This window comes from Colius striatus, chromosome 4, assembly GCF_028858725.1.
Source record: "Colius striatus isolate bColStr4 chromosome 4, bColStr4.1.hap1, whole genome shotgun sequence".
NCBI lineage: Eukaryota > Metazoa > Chordata > Aves > Coliiformes > Coliidae > Colius > Colius striatus.
In genome coordinates, this window is record NC_084762.1 from 42,065,462 (window position 1) to 42,085,204 (window position 19,743).

General features: G+C 43.1%; 1 protein-coding gene across 4 annotated transcripts; it reads right to left on the reverse strand.

The window, feature by feature from the left end:
• Positions 1-428: 428 nt before the first annotated feature.
• TUBB6 (tubulin beta 6 class V) lies at positions 429-13,082 on the reverse strand. 4 transcript variants are annotated; one of them, XM_061996115.1, is made up of 4 exons: positions 13,011-13,082; positions 11,976-12,084; positions 10,731-10,841; positions 429-5,600 (listed from the first exon to the last, which is right to left on the reverse strand). In XM_061996115.1, the coding sequence occupies exons 3-4, from the start codon at positions 10,789-10,791 to the stop codon at positions 4,537-4,539; spliced, it is 1,125 nt and encodes a 374-aa protein (XP_061852099.1). In that variant the 5' UTR covers positions 10,792-10,841; positions 11,976-12,084; positions 13,011-13,082; the 3' UTR covers positions 429-4,536. The 4 variants fall into 4 exon arrangements, with proteins under 4 accessions (XP_061852099.1, XP_061852098.1, XP_061852100.1 ...); XM_061996114.1 differs by lacking the exon at positions 13,011-13,082 and adding an exon at positions 12,651-12,787; XM_061996116.1 differs by lacking the exons at positions 11,976-12,084; positions 13,011-13,082 and adding an exon at positions 12,651-12,787.
• Positions 13,083-19,743: the final 6,661 nt, after the last annotated feature.

Sequence of the window (19,743 nt, forward strand, 5' to 3'; positions counted from 1 at the left end):
TTGGGAGGTGTGGTGATGGCCAAGTGAGGAAGGAGGATGAACCAAGCTTCTCTGTTGGACAACAAATCCTTTAAGGATTACAACTGAGAAGGCAAGTTAAAGGAGTAACTAGTGACTGAGTCCATTTCTATGCTGTAGCATTCTGGAAAGCAGTAGGATACAAAAGTTGTCTCTGAAAAGTCAGATAAGCTCTTTGCTTATTTGAAGTATTTATGGTAATTATTCTTTGGGGTTTTTTTTTCTTTATCATGAAGCTGTTGCCATCTCTGATGTTGCCTGGCTTTACAGTGAAAAGGAACGAGGGAAACAGCAAATACAGAAGTTTAGAGCATATTTGCTGGGCTTTTCTAGTTGTTAAACGGCACTTCTGCCTATCCCAATTGGATTTGTTGTTGTAGAATGAATAATAAACAGGAAAGCACATTGAATAAAGCTAAACTTCAGTTCCTTTATTATTGGAGTAAAAGTTTAGAATGAGTTATTGCAATAGTAAACTGGTTTTGTAAACTTAAAGCTTGCACACAGGGTAAAGCAGTGACTTTCTGCACATATGCTCTAGTGCTGTACCTTACACGTATCCAGCATTAATGCCTTATTTGTTCTGGTTTTTCCCTCCTGTTTAGCTGAAGACAACTTGGTTGGAATAAGCAATTTGTAGCCAATACTGAGGGCTTAGCTTGCTTATGGTGTAAAGCTCAGAATTCTGCATTGCTTCATTCCTAAATTAAAAAGATAAATGAAAAAACCTTCACAAAACCACAACCAACCAACCAACCCCCCAAAAAAACCCTAACTTAACATCCCAATGGCACTACCAGACTCTAAAAGAATCCTGTCCTTTCCAGGATACATTTTTTCTTACTCCCTGTTTGCACTGTAAGTCCACTTTTAAATTTCACTCTTGTTTAATTGCAGCACATGATACTGTATGATAAATGTAAAGGAGAGGCAAGGCCCTTTACCTCTATTTTAGAGCATTAATTTGCTTTGTGTAGTCTTACCTCAGTAAGTCTTAATATTTCATTGTGTTCTGATTTTTGGAATCAAAAATATATGGTAAAACAAAAAAAAAAACCTGTTTAGCCACCCTGCTTCTTTCAAGGGGACAGTTAGATGCCTCCTACTCCCAAATTTAAGACTTCAGGTGGTTTAACATAAATCAAGAAAATCTAGTTTAATCTCTGCATTGTCTGCCAATAAGGTCACATTATTTTTTGTTGCACACACGTGAGGCAGTGCTGCTTCAACTAGTAGGAACTTGTACAGCACAGAGGTAGCCACTGCTCCTCCCCAGGCTGGGAGGAGCAGGCCCAGACCCTTTCCTGACCTGAGCCCATTTCCAGGAAGTGGCCACCTTTCCCTAAGGTGATACAAATTAAAGGGAAGAACTGGAGGCATTACTCTGGGATGCAGAGAAAGTGAGAGGCTAGAGTGGCTTGTTTGAGGTAGCCTGTGCAGGGATGGTCGTAACTGTAACCTTGAGGGCCTACAGCCTCCTTACTGGCTTTGACCAGAACGAGTTTTTAAAGGAGCTGGCCCATCAGCTTCCATCCCTATTGCTGCCCCAACACCACATCTTCTTCCCATGGCACACCTCGCCCACTCCCTGCTTTCCAGTGGTGTAGGTCAATGGTTTGGCAGTGATGTCTATTTGTGGGCAGTACTGGGAGCTGCACTTCCCGACTGCTTTAGGCCTCGCTTGTCCTGGCAGCCTGCTTCCACATATTTTTCTGGCCAGGTGCAAAGCAGTAAAACAGAGAGAAAATGAAGGTGTGCTAGGGACCAAGTTGAAAAAAGGTTTTCTTAAGAACAAGCAGGTGACGCACATCAAAAGAGAAACAAAGCTAGGTGAGACTCAGCAGCTAGACTTCAGAATAAAAGAGAGGTTTCCAAGCAAAAACCAGAAAATTATTTGAAAGGAAGTGTAACTGAAGGAATTGTTCACTAAATCTGTTACTAAAACAATTTTTGGTCTCATGTCAGGAAAGGAAGATGAGTAGGGTTGGGTGCCTGAAGAGGAACAGGAAGCATTAGTGCTCCCTATGGCTTTCTTAATGTGTATGTGCAAGCTGGTCCTCTGAAGATGTTCCCATCCCAGGTTCCAGGGTGCATTTTGCTGAGTTGGGGTTTTTCCCCCAAGAGCAACTGGAAGAGCTGTCTCCTTTTTTTTGTTGTTTTTTTTTTTTTTTCCTAGAGAGGGCAGTGGTTTGCCTCCCCCACCTCCACACAGGCTAGAAACTCACATCAAACAATTGTAAGTAAACACATGCAAAAGAAGGCAGAGAGTCAAAGCAGGATCAGAGGATGAAGTCAGGTCGGGGATTCCACCAGCTCAGAGGCTATGTTCAGGCTTTTGAATCAGTGTATGGACAGCAATAAAGAACAGGCTGGTTCACCAGGTGACCTGCTTACAAACTCCCAAGTTCCTGGGGTTTTTAAAGTAATAACTTTTGTTTCCCCTCACAGTAACAGCAGAATTTATGGCTGGGCCCTAATTGTGAATGCTATATTAAAACAAAATGCAGTTCCACAAACTGTAGGGGGGTTGGTTCTACTTCATTCAGAAGCAGTGATGGTAGTGCTTTAATTGAAGTCTTGTGCCACAGCTGCATGATGGCAGATGCTGAGCCTGTAACATTCTCCTCCCTTTGAAGCTAATAACCTACCATTTATAAAGCATTAACTAAACTTCTAAATTGAATGGCTGTATTCCTCATGGATTTTGCTTTGTATTGCACTAAATGTTAAATTCTCTTCATATTGTGTTTTAGCTTAATCTCATGTAAGGATACAGAGCCACCACATACAGCAATATTTATAAAATACATATTTAAAGGTGCTTCATTACTATTCTTAAATGCTTTAGGCATTTAAGAATGCTTTAGGCATTGCAAAGAATGCAGCCTCTGAATTTAGGACTCCATCATGACCCTTAAAAGGAAAACCAGCCAGGCCCTCTCAGTCTGCCCACACACCTCTGTCAAAGCCAGTTCATTCCAACGGCTGAAATCACTTTATATGAAAAACTTGTACTTGATTAAAACTAGTTCAGTTCCATTTCTGTATAGGATAAAATGAGGCAGACAGCTTCAGCTTATGTGATAAACAATTGCCTGGTTCATATGCTTCATAAAATATTGTCTCATTCCCTGAATCCCAAGCTAACACAACAGTATCATCTTGTTAGGAGCAATGGATCTTTGGAAGTGACATAATTTGTAAATTGCCTTTTTAAGTATTGAGCAACACTTTTTTTTTCCATGTGCTTCTGAAGGCAAGACTAAAAAAAGCAAAGAGTTCCTGAAGATTTCAAGTTTGGATTTCCACAGGGTTTCTCTTTTGTTTGCTTTTTTTGTTGCCTAGAAACTGACCTAAACAAGAGATACCATGTAGACGAAGTGTTCTCTGTTAGAGGCTCTCTAATGGACAAGGGCTGTTTAACTGAGATGAGCAGAAACATAAAGCATGCACAACGAGCCAATGCCCAACTGTCATTTTGTGAAGGCAGCAAGGCGGCTGGGTAAGACAGAGACCTTTCTGTTTCAGCTTTAGTGTAAGCAGATAAACTGTTGTTCAGATTTCATTTTGCCAACTGTTTTCAATATTGTGGCTACTTTTCTTTTTACTTTAACCTTTCTCTGTGAAATGATTTTAACCTTAGTAACAAGATATCCGTAACATCTATAGGTGTGGTGAACTTACAAGCCAAGGTGGTGAGATCTGTCATGTAATAGCCTCTGTCCTCTCTCCTACCATGTTCCGAGGAGTATCTGAATTTCAGCTATATGGGCTAGGTGGAATGGAGATGGGAAAAGCATCAGTTATCACTTCAAACCCCAGAGTCCTTAAAGAACATCTCAAATGCATAAATTTCATATGTATAATCTGAGATAATCGAGCAGCAAGGGCTGAAGTCACACAGCATAAATCCAGCCTCCGGCCTGCCATTGACTGGATATTTATATTGCATTGACTGCCCAAAACACTTTTGTTTGTGAGGATACTAATCTTTTTTTATTTTGTTTTTAGAGGTCTGGAGTCAAATATCACTTTTAACAGTTACTGTTACAGAATAGCAAAAGCTTTTTAGTATGAATAAATTTTGTTCCTGGCAGTTCAGTACAGAAAAAATACTTCAAACCCACAAGATTTTCTTACTCATAATTGGATGAAAATAGCACAGCTCTATTATTCAGACTTTCATGCCTATTTTACATCTTCTCCTGTATAACTTTGGGGATGACAAACTTTCTTTGGAGAAAAAAGATCCCAAACTAGCAGTCTTTGTATTTAGACTTACAGGACAAAGTCTTAATTGAATGCCTCACGTTTGTCACTTTAATAGAAAAGGCTTAATTTCCAGAAATGCTGAATGTCCTCAGTTCTCAGTGATCTCAATGGACTCTGAAAAGCACCTCTTAACATCTGAAACTCATGCTCCCTTTTTTTTTTAAGGCCTAAATATGGATTCAGAAGCCCAGTTATTAGAAAATTGGATTTGAGAATTTGATCTGTAAAGTAGTGCACATAATTTGTTTATTCATTGATTTCTTCTTCATCATCTTCAAACGCTTCCTCTCCATCATTTGCTGTTGCTTCTTGGTATTGCTGATACTCTGAAACCAGATCATTCATGTTGCTTTCTGCTTCTGTAAATTCCATTTCATCCATTCCTTCTCCTGTGAACCAGTGAAGGAAGGCCTTTCTCCTGAACATGGCCGAAAACTGCTCCGAGATCCTTTTGAAGAGCTCTTGAATAGCAGTACTGTTGCCAATGAACGTGGAAGCCATCTTGAGGCCACGAGGAGGTATGTCACACACTGCCACCTTGACGTTGTTTGGGATCCACTCCACAAAGTAACTGCTGTTCTTGTTCTGGATGGCCAACATCTGCTCATCAACCTCCTTCATGGACATGGGACCACGGAAGACAGTAGCCACTGTCAAATATCGCCCATGTCTCGGGTCACAGGCTGCCATCATGTTTTTGGCATCAAACATCTGCTGGGTGAGCTCTGGAACAGTGAGCGCTCGGTATTGCTGGCTGCCTCGGGCTGTCAAAGGAGCAAAGCCTGGCATGAAGAAGTGAAGGCGTGGGAAAGGGACCATGTTTACAGCCAGTTTCCGGAGGTCAGCGTTCAGTTGGCCTGGAAAACGCAAGGATGTAGTTACCCCGCTCATGGTGGCAGAAACCAAGTGGTTTAAATCGCCATACGTCGGAGTGGTGAGCTTCAGAGTGCGGAAGCAAATGTCATACAAAGCTTCATTGTCAATGCAGTAGGTTTCATCTGTATTTTCAACCAGCTGGTGGACTGAGAGTGTAGCATTATAAGGCTCCACCACTGTATCAGAAACCTTTGGAGAGGGCATGACACTAAAGGTATTCATTATCCTGTCCGGATATTCCTCTCGTATCTTGCTGATGAGCAGGGTTCCCATGCCAGACCCTGTCCCTCCTCCCAGGGAATGAGTGAGCTGAAATCCTTGCAAGCAATCACAGTGTTCACACTCTTTTCTCACTACATCAAGAACAGAGTCAACCAACTCTGCTCCTTCTGTATAGTGTCCTTTAGCCCAGTTGTTTCCCGCACCAGTTTGTCCTAAAAGACAATGGGGAAAGAAAACACACAATATTATTGGTAAGGTTTGCTGTTTGCATACCAGATCAATTCACATCTGTAACAAAAGCTGCTGTATATCTGTTGGGCAGATAACTGGGCTCTTCATTTCTGCCTACAGACATCTTAGGGGGTATCAACATAATCTTTTCATATAGGCTCTTCTTGTCTCAAATCCCTTGTAGTTTTCATTTATGCCTTTGGGTGGGTTGTTTTGTTTTCTTTTTTGGTATTTAGCCCTCTATAAATCCAAAATTGGCTTTGACTCCCATTTTGAAAGTTTCCACGCTCCCAATCCTGCTTATTCCATAAACACAAGATGACTGTTTAATATTGAAATACTTTCTAAGGACCATGATGTATACAAAGCTAAATGACAGATATACATTTCTAAATGAAAGGTTCTTGGACTGCTCCCATGAGACACAAAGGTGTTGCTGTCATTCAAGAATAAGGCTGGGCCTTCAGAAGTCCTATTTAACTTGTTAGAGTTAACTTGTTAACTATAGCTTTTAATGCATGGTTACCGAGCCTGAATGAAAATAATGATCAACAGAAGCTTTAAGAATATTATTTCCAAAATTTATGAGTTAATAAGCACCTTTTAGCTTTTACTGATTTCCTTACAAACTCACCCTTCTTCAAGATTTGCAAAGCAACTTGCAAAATTGGATGACTGACATGTCACAAGCCTCCCATTTTCTTCCCAGGGCTTCCATTTCAATTATGTGCCACTCAGTTTAATAAAATGGACAGTCTGGATCCTTTGCTAGGTCACTGTTTTGTTACTACTTAGATAACAAGGAGGATTAAATGGAGGACCAGTTTTTTTAATAGTCCTGTTCCTCACAGTGAGTACTCCATACATACATTGTGCCACTGAGCTCACTTACTAGTACTGCTGTTGCGAGTGGTCTTCAGAATCATAAAATCATAGAATGGTAGGGTTGGAAGGGACCTTTAGAGATCATCTAGTCCAACCCCCCTGCAGAAGCAGGTTCACCTAGATCAGGTCACATAGGAACATGTCCACAGAAGGAACAATAGTTTCAGAATTAGGTATAGGGCTCTCAGCTTCTGTTGTGTTTCTCCAAGACCTTGCCCTTCCTTCCTGTTAACATGTCTCATTTCAATTCCTAGTGCACTGTGTTGGTGCCAAACATATGAACTAGGGAAACTGCTTGCTGGGATATTGTTTAAATATGATGCATTTGATTTTCACTGCATAAATGCTTGGTTTCCTCATGAGGTATTTAGTTAATTCATTGTTCTGTATGTTGCTATATTTTTTTTCTCTTTGAACCCAGGGAACTCAGCATTTCCTGTCCAGCTGGGCAAAGCACAAAGTAATATCCTTTCAGAACTAAGTATGTTTGTAGACATTTGTGCCCTGCTTGAGCAGATCCCCTACTACAGATAGGGCAGCACATCAGACTGCACATTGACAAGCACACATCACTCCAAGACACAGAATGATCCTAAAGGAGCTAAATTCAGAATTTAGGACTTGGTTTTATAGATTGACCCTTGTGGAAACATCCTGTCATCCTCCTTCAGTGGGCAGTGAGATAAGGAGGGAATGGAGAACAGGAACAAAGAACGGGGTAAGAGAAGAGTGGCAATTACAAATATAAAATTTTGAGGGGAAGAGGGGTGCCAGGAGGGTCAGTAGAGATTGATTTTACTTGCTTTCACTTAGTTTGCTAAGTAAGGGAGGAAGTAAAATGCCTAACAGAGTGGTGGTCCTGTCCTCCCAAGCCTTCCACTGCACTAGACTCCCTCAGTCTTAGCCAAATCACTCCTCCATGCCCATGCAACTGCTACCACCTCTCTATTGCACTAATAGGAACTTTGTATGTAAACTGCCAATGGGGACTGTGGCATGGGCTGCCTATACTAACACCGATGGCTTCCCTCCAGTCCCCAGCTGTGCCTGCACTGCGCTTCACCCACTAGTCAGCAAGCCTGTGGCATTTTCACCTGTCACTTCCTGCTGTGCACATGGATATGCCCAGTAATCTGGTACTTCCAGACCCACTGTCTCTATAGTGCTGTAAGACCACCACTACCACACAGAACACACACACATGGAAGCTCCAGACTTCTTGCCCATGACCATACAAGTACAGTCTGAAAGTACCACAGCATGACAAAGCTGCTGTGCACCTGGAAGTATTGATCACAATCCTATGTAAATTTCACAATGTGAAACCCTACAGGATTGTTCTGCACTTACCAGGTACCTACCAGACCTCTGAAAAACCTTAGACAAACACATAAAGTGATCAAATTCCACCAAAACCAAATCTCTAGGTGACCCTGTATCCAGAAAAGTCAGGACTTGGCAGATCCTTTTCCAATCCTGGAAGCTCTGCATTGTGTGCAGCCCGTCTCCAGCATCCTGCTTCTGCCTTTTCTCACTGTGCACTTAACCAAAGTCTAAAGGAAGTCTACAAGAATCAATCCCACAACTTATTGGCACTTAAAAATAGTCTTAGAAGGATATGGCAGTACTTTCTCCAATGCACTGTAGGGTTATCACACATGTGTAGATTGAGCTGCACATGCACTGAAATCATTTGTCCAAGTCTATTTTTAAATCTCTAAAATGGCAACTATTTCCTACAACCTTCTTTCACTCCTTTCCTCTTTGCTCCCTGAAATATAAGACAAAACTAAGAAGATCTGTAGCATGTGTGAACAGCCTTGGTGCCGAACGCAGTATGATTTAGAGAGGAAAGGCTATTTCCTTTGAGATTGGCTAACAGCCATTTTGTGCTTGCCTCTACAAGGTTCAGACAAGTTCACAGAATCTTAAGGGCTGGAAGGGACCTCACAAGATCATCTAGTCCAACCTCCTGCCAAAGCAGGACCACCTAGAGTAGGTCACACAGGAACTCATCCAGATGGGTTTTGAATGTACTCAGAGGAGGAGACTCAACAACCCATCTGGGCAGCCTGTTCCAGTACTTCATCACCCTCACAGTGAAGAAATTCTTCCTTGTATTTCTTTGGAACCTCTTATGTTCCAGCTTGTACCCAATGCCCCTTGTCTTACCATTGCACATCATTGAGAACAGCCTGGCTAACTTAAATGAGGGTGGTATCTATGCAGCAAAACTAGCAAGGGTGTACACAAGAAAAGAATGACAAATGCAAAAATGCACAAATGAAAACTGGTTAACAAGAGAAGATGATGCATCAGATCTCATAGCAGTTCCTGGTGAGCAATCTATCCTGTTAGAAGGATAAGAGACTTGCTGCTCTTGTACAGTGAAATCACTCCACATGCTCTTTTTCACCTCTTGGGTCACTGCCTTGTCAACACAAATACTACAGTACTACAGGACTATTTTTGTGTTCATATCCATCTTTTGAGGTAAAATTCCCGTATCTGGAGTGTGTGATCATGTACTCAATATACCTGAATGAAATCCAGATTGATGGTCCACAGTTACTTTATATGGAGATATGAGCACACACAGGTACGTATAAGCAGAGGCAGAAAACATCTCCATCAGAATGAGCCCTAACAGCCTTGGGTACAAGAAGTATGGAACCACCAGCTTCCACCACAAAATCCTGCAGGCCCAGGCCAGATTTTTAAGAGAGAAAACAAAATGCTTTGTTGGCTTTTGACACAGAAGATTGTTACTTCAGCACTCAGGCAGCCATTCTGCATTATTCAGCAGGTTGGGAGGACAGTGCCTGATGCAGGCAGGGGCCTCTGTCAGATACAAGTTGATCACATGCTGTTGATTCATTGTTAGCTTGGCAGGAAGGGAGTACAGTGAACTAGACTATTGTTGAAGACAGTTCGAACTGAATTTGCTCTGGTTTTACTGGTGATATGCCAAACCATAAAGCTCCGGTGAATTCAGTCAGGTGAATTCACTTTCAGAGGGCTTATGTGATCTGTACAAAAGCAAGGGAGCAGAAGGAAAAATCTGAATAGAAACATACTTCAGAAAGTTGTCTGTGCCTGTGGCTTTTCTCCACCAGCTTATTTCTACATGTTGTAACTTAAAAGTCTCTTGGAAGAGATCCTTAACATCACTGCTATGGGATATACAGGAGAACAGGGACAGCGTTGACAGTTTTACGTTGGTTAAAGGGTTAAAATAACTCTGTATGGCTTCTTACTCCCCACCTCAACAGCAACAACTCAGACTTCAGTTTGGTTTATACCATCTAAACAATGTTTATCTTTTCCCTGTCTGTCCCTGGCATCATTCTTTCCTTGTGTTAACACAATATACCAAACAAAGTTGTGACCTAAGCTTGCCTTGGCAGGAGGAAATACGCTTTGTGGCTAGTGCAGACTTGGAAACCAGAAGGACAGGAGAGTTCTCATGGTAGCTTTCATTCAGACTTCCCGTTTCAGCAAGAGGATCACTTCAGTTTCACACGCTGTTTCTCCTTTAATGCAAAGGGACTGGTCATGCTTCTTCTGTATTTAGTAAACGTGCTCTGAAATTTAATCCTGGTAATGGACATTTTTAATCTTAGATGGAAAGTACTACACAAGTCCAAAGTGACACTAAAGGCTAGAACAACTCTCTGCAAGAACACTGCAAAACCAGAAGTTTCCCACATGCTTTTCAGACTCTTCTTCATTATGTTGGAAAATAACCTAATAACTGGCTATATATTACTTTTATTTTCTCATATTACAGTTAGTCTTCCTCTACTGTTTACTACACTGCAAGGATCTGCTGAAAAAGCTGAATCACACAGCCTATAAACAATTTAGTGCTCATGCATTTAATGTGAATTCAAGTGAAGAGTAGTCTGGTTAGTTTGTGATTGAGGTTTTCTTCCCCCTCTCAACTTTCTGCAGAATTTCCATGCATTTTATTGTAAAGAACTGGTCTCACAAATTGCTGGAGTTCATATATATGGGAAGCAAATGTACTTTACCTGAATATCATAAGAAACTTTCAGCAGTTTGCTAATTGAAGGAATGATTACAAGAAGAACGATTTTTTCAGTTAACATGACCTTTTAGCTGGCTTACAGATAATTGCAACAGCACATTGCATTTTGACCGTTTACTGCATAGTCAAGCACCTGTTGGATAGTTTTGGTTTTTAAAAAGTGATGTCCACATACCAAAGATGAAGTTATCAGGCCGAAAGAGCTGACCAAAAGGACCAGATCGCACACTATCCATGGTTCCTGGCTCCAAGTCCACCAAGACTGCTCTTGGTACGAATTTCTGGGCTACAATAAAAAGTAAGCATGCCCTTAATGTTCTGAAACAAGCTAACACAGTTACAGTACTCAATATACAAATAAATTATGTCTCATATTATTAGCGTAATATTGATTGTACATATATATAGTTATACACACATAGTATTTCTTACTCAGGAAGTCACGGTGGTGAGAACACCATAGGAACAAATCAATTCTGCTTGACAAACAGACCTAACACCTTTTGGGCCCTACAGGTGGTATTTTGTAAGCTCTTTTTTAGCAGTAGATACGAGGGAGGGAAGTTTGTGATTAGAAAAAAAAAATGCTTGACATGTTCTTTATAAGAAAGTCATCTTTTCTGTGAATAATGGGGTGAGTGAAGGGTTTATGTTCAAGTGATCCTAACACATTTCACAAACTTTTATGCTTGAAGGATTTGCCTCCACTGAAAGAGCTACTTGTTGTAGGTGGCAAATAGTAGTAGTCAGCACATCTACCACTAAGCACAAAAAACCCCTTGTATCCAGTTCAAACTGCTCAAGGAAACTCAGGTAAATAATATTAATTAACCTGAGCTGCACAGAAGATGAAACACTTGCACCTGCAGGTTATGTCAATAGACTAAAGGACTCATGGTCCCCCTTTTACACCATTAACATCCTTCTACACTGGACTGACTCTGAGGATTTGGACACCCTTGGCATCATATTCATGAATCACCCACTGAGTTCGCTATTACCTGTGGCCCAGCTCTCACAGTCATGACATCTGGGACAGAGTACCACTGATGCAGGCTCAAAAACCAACAGTTTAATCTGAGGCAATTGATAAGACATATCTGATAAAACAATCCTATGCTGAAACAGCAAATGCCTAGTGCAGTGTCAAGTAACAAACAAACCTCCATATCCAGACCCTAAGGACAGCATCTTATGACATTTTTCCCTGCCTAGGGAGAAAACACACAGCTACCAGTTTATGAGAAAGTAGATAATCTTTTCTGTGTATAATGGGGTGATCTGCAATTAGCTGGGGGGGCTGCACGTGAAGAGCACGACTAGATGTGTAGTACAGCTTCATAACACCCTTCTTCTCCAGATTTTTGTGCCTAGTCCCAAGGAGTGCCCCATCCCATACCCCTCCCCATCTGGCACTTACAAGATGATTCATTATAGTAGACATTGATCCTTTCCAGCTGCAGCGCTGAGTCACCGACATAGCCTCCGGCTGGGTCAATGCCATGCTCATCACTTATCACTTCCCAAAACTAAGAAGGCAAAGGAGAAGGGGGTTGGGAACTCTCCGGCGGAGCAGCGAGGGCGCTGCCCAGCGAGGGGCCGGCCGCGGCCCCGCGGCAGCTGCTGGATTCCTGGCGTGCCCGCCGCCCCTCCCGGCTCTGCTCGGAACGGGACGGGACGGACGGCCGGGAGCCACAAGCCGGACAGACATCGAGGTTTCAGCTCAGCGGAAAAACAGTGGCCGCCCAGCTCTTCACCCGGATGGGCTGCGGCGCTTACTGGGACGGGAGCAGGCTGTGAGGACTTCTGCCGCCCTTCCCCGCTTTTGAGCTACGGCACGGACAGATTAAACATAAAAAATCCCGAAAGTTTAAAAAAAACATATAATCCGATCTAGTTTCGGTATTTCCCGAAGCCTTTTATGGTGGCGAGGCGAAGCGCGGTGTCCAGCGTTCCGAGCGCCCCCGGCTGCCTCAAGGCAGGGGAGGGCCGGCCGCTACCGCCCGGCCCCGCGGAGCCAACCGTCCCCGGAGAAGCGTTTCCCCAGGGGCTCCAGACGCGGCGCGCGGGCAGCCCCGGCTCCCGTCGGGCTCACCTTGGTGCCGATCTGGTTGCCGCACTGGCCCGCCTGGATGTGCACGATCTCCCTCATGGCGATGCTGCCCCGCGCGACTCCGCTGCCCCACCGCCCAGCCCGACTGTGCGTGCGCCAGCCGGCCGGGCGACGCTTTATGGGCTCTGGGGCGGCGCGCCCAACGGCCGGCGCCCCGCGCGCGCCGCCAACGGCCGCCCCCGCCGGGGACCGCCCTCGGCCGCGCCGGCGGGTCGGGGGCTACCGGGCAGCACGCTGTGGGACGGCGGCCGCTCGCCGGCCCCTCGCCGCCGGTGGGGTTGCCCGGGGGAAGCTCTCTCGCCCCAGGGGTGGCCACCAACCCGCCCGTGCCGCGCTCCTCACCCAGAGGCGGGTTTGGCGCCTTCACTCGCCGAGGCGCCCTGTCCTCGCGGTGGGCAGGCGGACATCGTCGCTTCCCCCTGGTATTCCTGGGCCCGCCGCCCAGTCGGCCGGCCGCGCGGACGGCGACCTTCACCCGCGTGGCAGCATCCGAAGAAATGAAGGGTTATTCCCAATGCCTTACCAACGGCCATTGCACTGCTGTTTCCCGACGTCCCTCTGCCAGCAGATAACAAGCCACTGTGTGAAAGCTTGTAGCTGGGAAGGCAGACAGTCTTTGTGGAACAACTTTCATGTCACCACCTTACAGAACATGTTATGAAGTATGTAGAGTTTGGATACCTTGATTTCTACTGAAAAAGGATATTTTCTGTCTCCTCCAGAGAAGAAACAAGTTCCCACAACTGCTACATCTTCTTTGTCATCCCTTTACATAGTTGCTGTATTGTTTCCTAGGTATCAAAAAGCTGCCTACCTCGGCTGACTGATGTCACCAGTATGACATCTCTGTGGGATGCCATTGTCTATGTAGTGTATTCTGATATGCAGCCCTGGTGGGAGGTATTCATCTGTCTATGCACATCTTTACTGGTTGACCATGGCTTTGCTCTTGTGCAGGAGCAGTTCTGAGGCCAGTTACAGAAACTCATCTGTTTAATCAAAGGTGACTCAGCCAAGACTTTCTGGTAGAGGGATCTTGTGTGCTCTCTACAACTTCAACACAGTTGAGGTAACCCAACTCAATCAAGAAATATCCCCAAATCTGTGCTTAGGCTGGGAAGCCACCTCCTGCCTCTCTGCACTTATGTTGCTGCGACATGATGATGTTAGAAAGACTGTGTGCCTTGCCTTTTCATAAGTGTTTTTCATCAGAGCTAGCAGCTTCTTGCAAATGACCTCCGAGTAGCTCCCCCACACCATGCTGGGCTAAGTCAAATGTCTTTCTGACATCAGTGAAGCAGCTGAAGGATCAATGTGTTTGCCTTGCGAGCAGCCACTAGTGCAGGATTGGATACTATGTGCTTTTTTCTCTGCTAAAGGACTCCAAATAAATGTCCTTCTCTGTACCATTTGATCTGTGGTTTTGGCAGAGATTAATTTGAATAAGTCATTTGTTCAGTAGCCTGATTAGCGAGGTCATCTTGGGCTTTGCTTGAATCTGTTATGTCCTTGAATATGCCTTCCAGGTCTTTCTCTATGCTTTGCAAATCCTTCCATATGCTGTTGTATGGTTCATACTTGCCATCAACTTGCCTATTGCTACCATTTCCACTGGCATACCACTTTTTAAAATTCAGTTAGTTTCCAGGTCCAGTTAATGTTCTGAGTGTGTGTTCCCAGTAGCCACAAGGACATGCACACACATATGCACATGCACACCCTCACACACACATGTACATAAGCACATGTACACAACCACACTGACAGAGGCAGAAAACGCAGCACTCATGCAAACACAAACAGCACTAGTGGCCTCATCCTTTTCTCTGGCTCAGCAGGACAGAAGCCCATTCATGGAAAGTAAATATGTATTTGTACACATCTGTACAATATGGATCCCTCCAGCAGCTTGTCTGAGATACTCTTCCTATTCAGTAGCTGATGCTTGGGTCCCAAGTCTTTACAGTTGCTGGCATCTGGAAATGTTATCCCCACAGCTCCATTCCAGTTTCTGGTATTCAGATGTACAAACATACAAGCAAACTATGGCCCCCTCCTCCAGTAGCTGATCTTAGGACACTCAGCCTACTCAGTAGCTGACCCCTGAATCCCCAGTTGCCTCACAGACACAAACAGGCAAACAAGTTTCTCAGGTAGATGGTCTAGACTTGTGACCTTACCAGTAACTGACCCCCAGCCCCCACCACAGTGTACCCATTAGCTGGCTTGGGCCCCATGATCCCTCCAGTAACCACAGATTTTCTATTCTCTTCACTATCTTACCAGCAGTTATGACTGCTCCAAAACTTCACTCCCAAGCTTCTTACCCTACTCTCCAGATGCCTTAGCTTTGTGTTTAGTAGCTACCACACACTGACATAGAGATCTACATAACATATGTGCACTCTGGTCTCTCCAGTCGCATCGTCACAGACACACAGGCCTCTGTGACTTGCAGCCCCTATGTCTAATTGCTGTGACACAGACCACTATATACACATACACATATACAAACAGAATATAGGCACCACCCCCCACCCGGGAGAATAATGAATATGCAGTTTAATAAGCCAAGACAGACTGGTGATCAGATGGAAGGCATAGCCAGAAAAACGTACTCATCAGGCAACTTGTTTACACCCAACCAGGCCTTTTCCGCCCTGTGTCCTTTATTTTTCCATACCAAATCGCTTTTATCTCCCCTTTTATCCCTCCTTTAAACTTCCCTAAAGTCACCTTGTACAATCCCAAAGATGCTCTTCCCCTCCATTCCCTAAACAGACTCATGTACCTGAAGGCAGTAGTTCCTTTCTATACAGTGATCTGTGGAGCCTCTCCCATTGACTACCTGTAATGGGTGTCACAGCCTGCTCACAGGCTGGTCCCTCTCTGGGAGGAGCTGAAGAAAGGAGTTCCTTTTCTCTGTATGTGGTACTGGGATTCTCCCACCTGCCACTGTTCTATTGTGCTCCTTTGTGTCCATGGAGATAAGCCTTGAATCACTTAATGAGCAGTAAATCAGTCCCATTTGATCATCTGAATTGAATTATATTTTGATAATAGAAGTTGAAAGGGAAAAATGTGCATAGGTGATCAGGTATGTGGGTAAAAGAAGCAATGAGAGGGTGTTGCAGCAGAATCTTTAGTCCATGTGCCTCCTGAAAAAATTAATGGGTTGAATTGACAGTGTCTGTCATCTTTGAAAGGTTTGTCTGCTGTTTGGGAGCAGCAGTTGGTCAAACACCATTTAGAGGCCAAAACTTCAGAGTTTCTCATGCATATAAAGTAACCCACTGAAGTACATGAGATGGTGAGCAACAGTTTACCCAACAAATTTGCATCTCACTTGTACACTTCAACATGTTCTAATATTCAGCCAGAATCAGCCTGCAGCTTCTCCATGGTTTATTGCTAGTTGTCTGAAAAGAAGAAACACCTGTTTGTTGGTCACTGAATGTAAACGCACCCTCAAATCCTTTTCATCCATACTTGTGTTTGCTTAGTATTTCAGCTGACTTAGGAGGTGGAGGTGCCATTATAACCTGCGTCTACAAAAGCCTACACATTCTCTTTAAGTCTCTGCAGGCTTGGTCTGGGATTTTAAAGGCACTTCGGTGTTGCAAAATCCTACTATCTACTTAAGCACAGTGGATTACTTCTGGATGTATTTTAAAACCCCCCTAAATACCTCTTGGAAATTTAAGGCACCTAAATGTCTTTAAAGGTTTCTCTGTAGATATTTCATCTGACTGAGTCCATGAGACTCATTCTAGAACTATATTCTAAATTCTGTACAATGGATTTTCATTTGTATTTGGCTGTGTGGTCTCTTTCTCAGATACCTATTATAAACATTGGCTTCTAACCTTTGTAACTCATAGTCTATTTTTCTTCCCATTCACTTCATAGGCTACTTCAATATTTGGACTATGCCTTTTTTCACCATGAACAAAATAGAAAGAAAGCTTTCTTAAAATTTTACTTGCAGATTTACTCTTTTCATTGTTCTCCCTTTGTTTCCTTCCTTTTGCAATCTTAACCCCACTTCTGCTATTAAAAATAATAAATTAATATATTCAACCTGAAAACCTAGTAAGACATTGCAATAGCCACAAACTACCATCTCGACTTTGCAAATCCATGCTCCCGACTGCCTCTTGAACAATCGTTTACTCTCAAAGTATCTTGTTCCCGGATGTAGAAGCAAAAGATTAAATAGTAAAAGAAGTAAAAAAAAGTAGAGAGTGGCACGTCCCTTTATGATAGACAGGATGTGGATTAAGGAAGATCTGACTGCTAGGCCAAGTCTGGACCAGCCTGACATTTTATAGCTGGTAAAGCCTAGAACAATTTGTTTCCACTGCACAACTCTTCGGTGCTCCAATGTGATGGGCAGAGCTCATGTGGTTCTTTGTTCCTGTTGGTCAGAGCTAGTAAGGATTTTGGCTGTCAGTCTTGGCAGCAATATCAGAGCATAACAGCAAATGAAATACTCCTATTTCTCCTGTGCTGGATCCAGCTGCCTTGAAAAAGCAGTATACATGCATGGCCGAGACAAACTAATGGGGCCATGTGGGACTGCAGAGCCTACAGTATTCTTGTCTTCAGCCTTTCTCATCTACTGCTTGCAAGGCTAAAATAAAAATGGATACCTACAAGATGATGAGTATTACAAGGCAGGACAAAATGTATAAAGTGCACATGTAAAAGGATTTTTCATTAACAGCAGCCCAAGCAACAGTCATCTCCCACAAAGTCACATGGAAATTTGCTTTACTGCCCTGGAAAAACCCTAGCAAAATTCTTCTGTATTTAGCTAGTCATATGATATGATTGTTAAGCTGCTTCCTGCTTTTCAGGAAACACATTTGCATTTATGTCAGGGCTGTTGCTAGGACCATTTCTATTTATTGGTGGTTTTAAGGACTAGAGAGAGATGAATGTCATAGCAGTACAGTTAACAAGATAGCTACTATTTTACTTTTCAGAATTAGAAATATGCTGTATTTTGATACATAAGAATATCAACAGTTGATAAATTATTATAAAGTGCCTTAGCACTTATATTAACTACCAAAGAATAAATACAATCCACATGGTGAATTCACTCTGACAGCTTGTAGCAGGCTAGTAAATGCTGCTAACCCCACGGTCACCTTTAAGAGGAAGGTTCCAGGGTCGATGTTGTTCCTTTCTCTCATCTTTAGTCTGAAAGTTTTTCATGCAAGTTAAAAAGAAAACATCTTAAACTAGTTTGGCTTTGTTTTCCTTTCATTTGGCTTCCCGAGGAAACAAAGCATAGGAAGTCATATTCTGTGCAAGTGTGTGTCCGTGTATCTCCACCACCATCTCCACCTCAATCTCTCAGTCTCTTGTGACAAAATCTGAGAGGCACATGAGTTCCAGAGGTATTGCAGATGCAGAAAAGTTTAGAAATAGCTCAAGAACCCAAGAGCATGGTCAAAACTTTTCAATGGGAAAGTACAGTATGACACACATACAGAAGCGTACAGGCTAATAAGGCCATCACTAGCACACACATCTGTCACAGGTGTTTCACGGCTTATAATTTGCCTGGAAAAGTCACTACGTTTCATATGGTACTCAGACATAGGTACATAGGTCCTGCATGGTCACTGCATCCAGTCAGGGGTAAATGTGTTTATGGATTAAATGTCTGAGAGACTGTGAAACAACAGTGAGGAATTCAACCATCTCCTTGAATGGAGTTGCTAGCTGCATTTTCACAAGCTTTTCCCACTGTTTGACAAGATGAATGGAAAAACATTGTAACTCCAACACTGAATATCAACGTGTTTGTGTTCAGTTGCCTTTGCACTTTCCAGTACTTTCTGTCCTTTCATTTGTAACACGTTTTATGTCCTTGAGAAAAAAGTGTTTTCTTTCGGCCTTTTGTTTCTGCCTGTGCTTAGCCTCAATGCTGACAATAACTCATCCAGGACTTTTTGCACAGTTGGTCATAGCGATTTTTACGTAACAGCTGTAGCAGCTGGAGAAGAGGAAGCATGTACCTGCCTGTTTTGCCAGGCAGAATGTGTGTTTGGTGTGGCCATGTTTTTAACTTCCATTCTAATAGGTCACTTAGTTACATAAACAAACAGAGCCAGAGAATGAGCTGCACTGTGTGTTCAGCAGAGCCAGTCAGCTCTCCAGGTTAGTTAGTTCTTATAGCTCCAACCAAGGGTGTAGAAATACAAAATTAAGGCAGGAATTTTTGTACATTCAACTCTCCAGCCGCTCTGTACATCACACATTTTGGGGAGCTGAACTGGTTGAAGGATATTGTGGAAACAAATTTTAGCTGGGATATGTATTCTCTATTATCCGCATCACACAGTGGATGAATGGTACAGCTGTAAGAGGATAATGAATCTGAGATAGTGCTGACTTGCTCGTGGTGTTTAGACAGCTCTGAATGGATGCCAATATGATGTTTATCAGGAAAGTCCTATTGTTTTCATTGTAGGAGACGCCAGAATGTGGACAAAATGGTCTATTAATCAGAAGTCATGCTGAAGACCATCAGGAGAAAAAGCAAGTTCTGACCTGATGAGTAGACTGACAGTAGTTGACAGTGATGGGTGCTAGGGAAAGAGGATGATAATGCATTGCCTGCCATGTACAACTGAATTCCATTTTGTGAAGAAGTACTTCACTCTGTTACAAAGCTGATGCCTTAATTTGGTGCCACAGAATTATTCTATTCTGAGAAACAGTGACTAACAGCTCCTAATGACCCCTGTAGCTGCATGTAAGATGAAGAATTTTTAGTATGTTTATTTCTCTCTTTCCCTATACATTCAACATTTTCTGAGCTGAAAGTATTAGCCTAATTAATCTCCCAGTGTTTGACAGGAACTTTGCACTCCCATGACAGTCTTTGCTTATCACCCTTCTCTATGTATCCCAGCTCTGCTGTAACCTCTGTGAAATGGGAATGACAGTATTCAAATTATGGCCATGGATTTAAGGAGTGGTATAGGATGCTTCCTGCTCTGGTCTTTATTTTCTAGTAAATCTTAACATTGTGTTTGGCCTATAGACTGCTGCTGAG

What these genes read in the sequence shown, in the direction of transcription:
- TUBB6 (XM_061996114.1), bottom strand. Translation starts at nt 12,707, where the DNA reads ATGAGGGAGATCGTGCACATCCAGGCGGGCCAGTGCGGCAACCAGATC. An exon ending in GCAACCAGATCGGCACCAAG is followed by an intron (nt 12,085 to 12,650) that starts GTGAGCCCGACG and finishes TTGCCTTCTTAG; the next exon opens with TTTTGGGAAGTGATAAGTGA. An exon ending in GCCTGATAACTTCATCTTTG is followed by an intron (nt 5,601 to 10,730) that starts GTATGTGGACAT and finishes ATTGTCTTTTAG; the next exon opens with GACAAACTGGTGCGGGAAAC.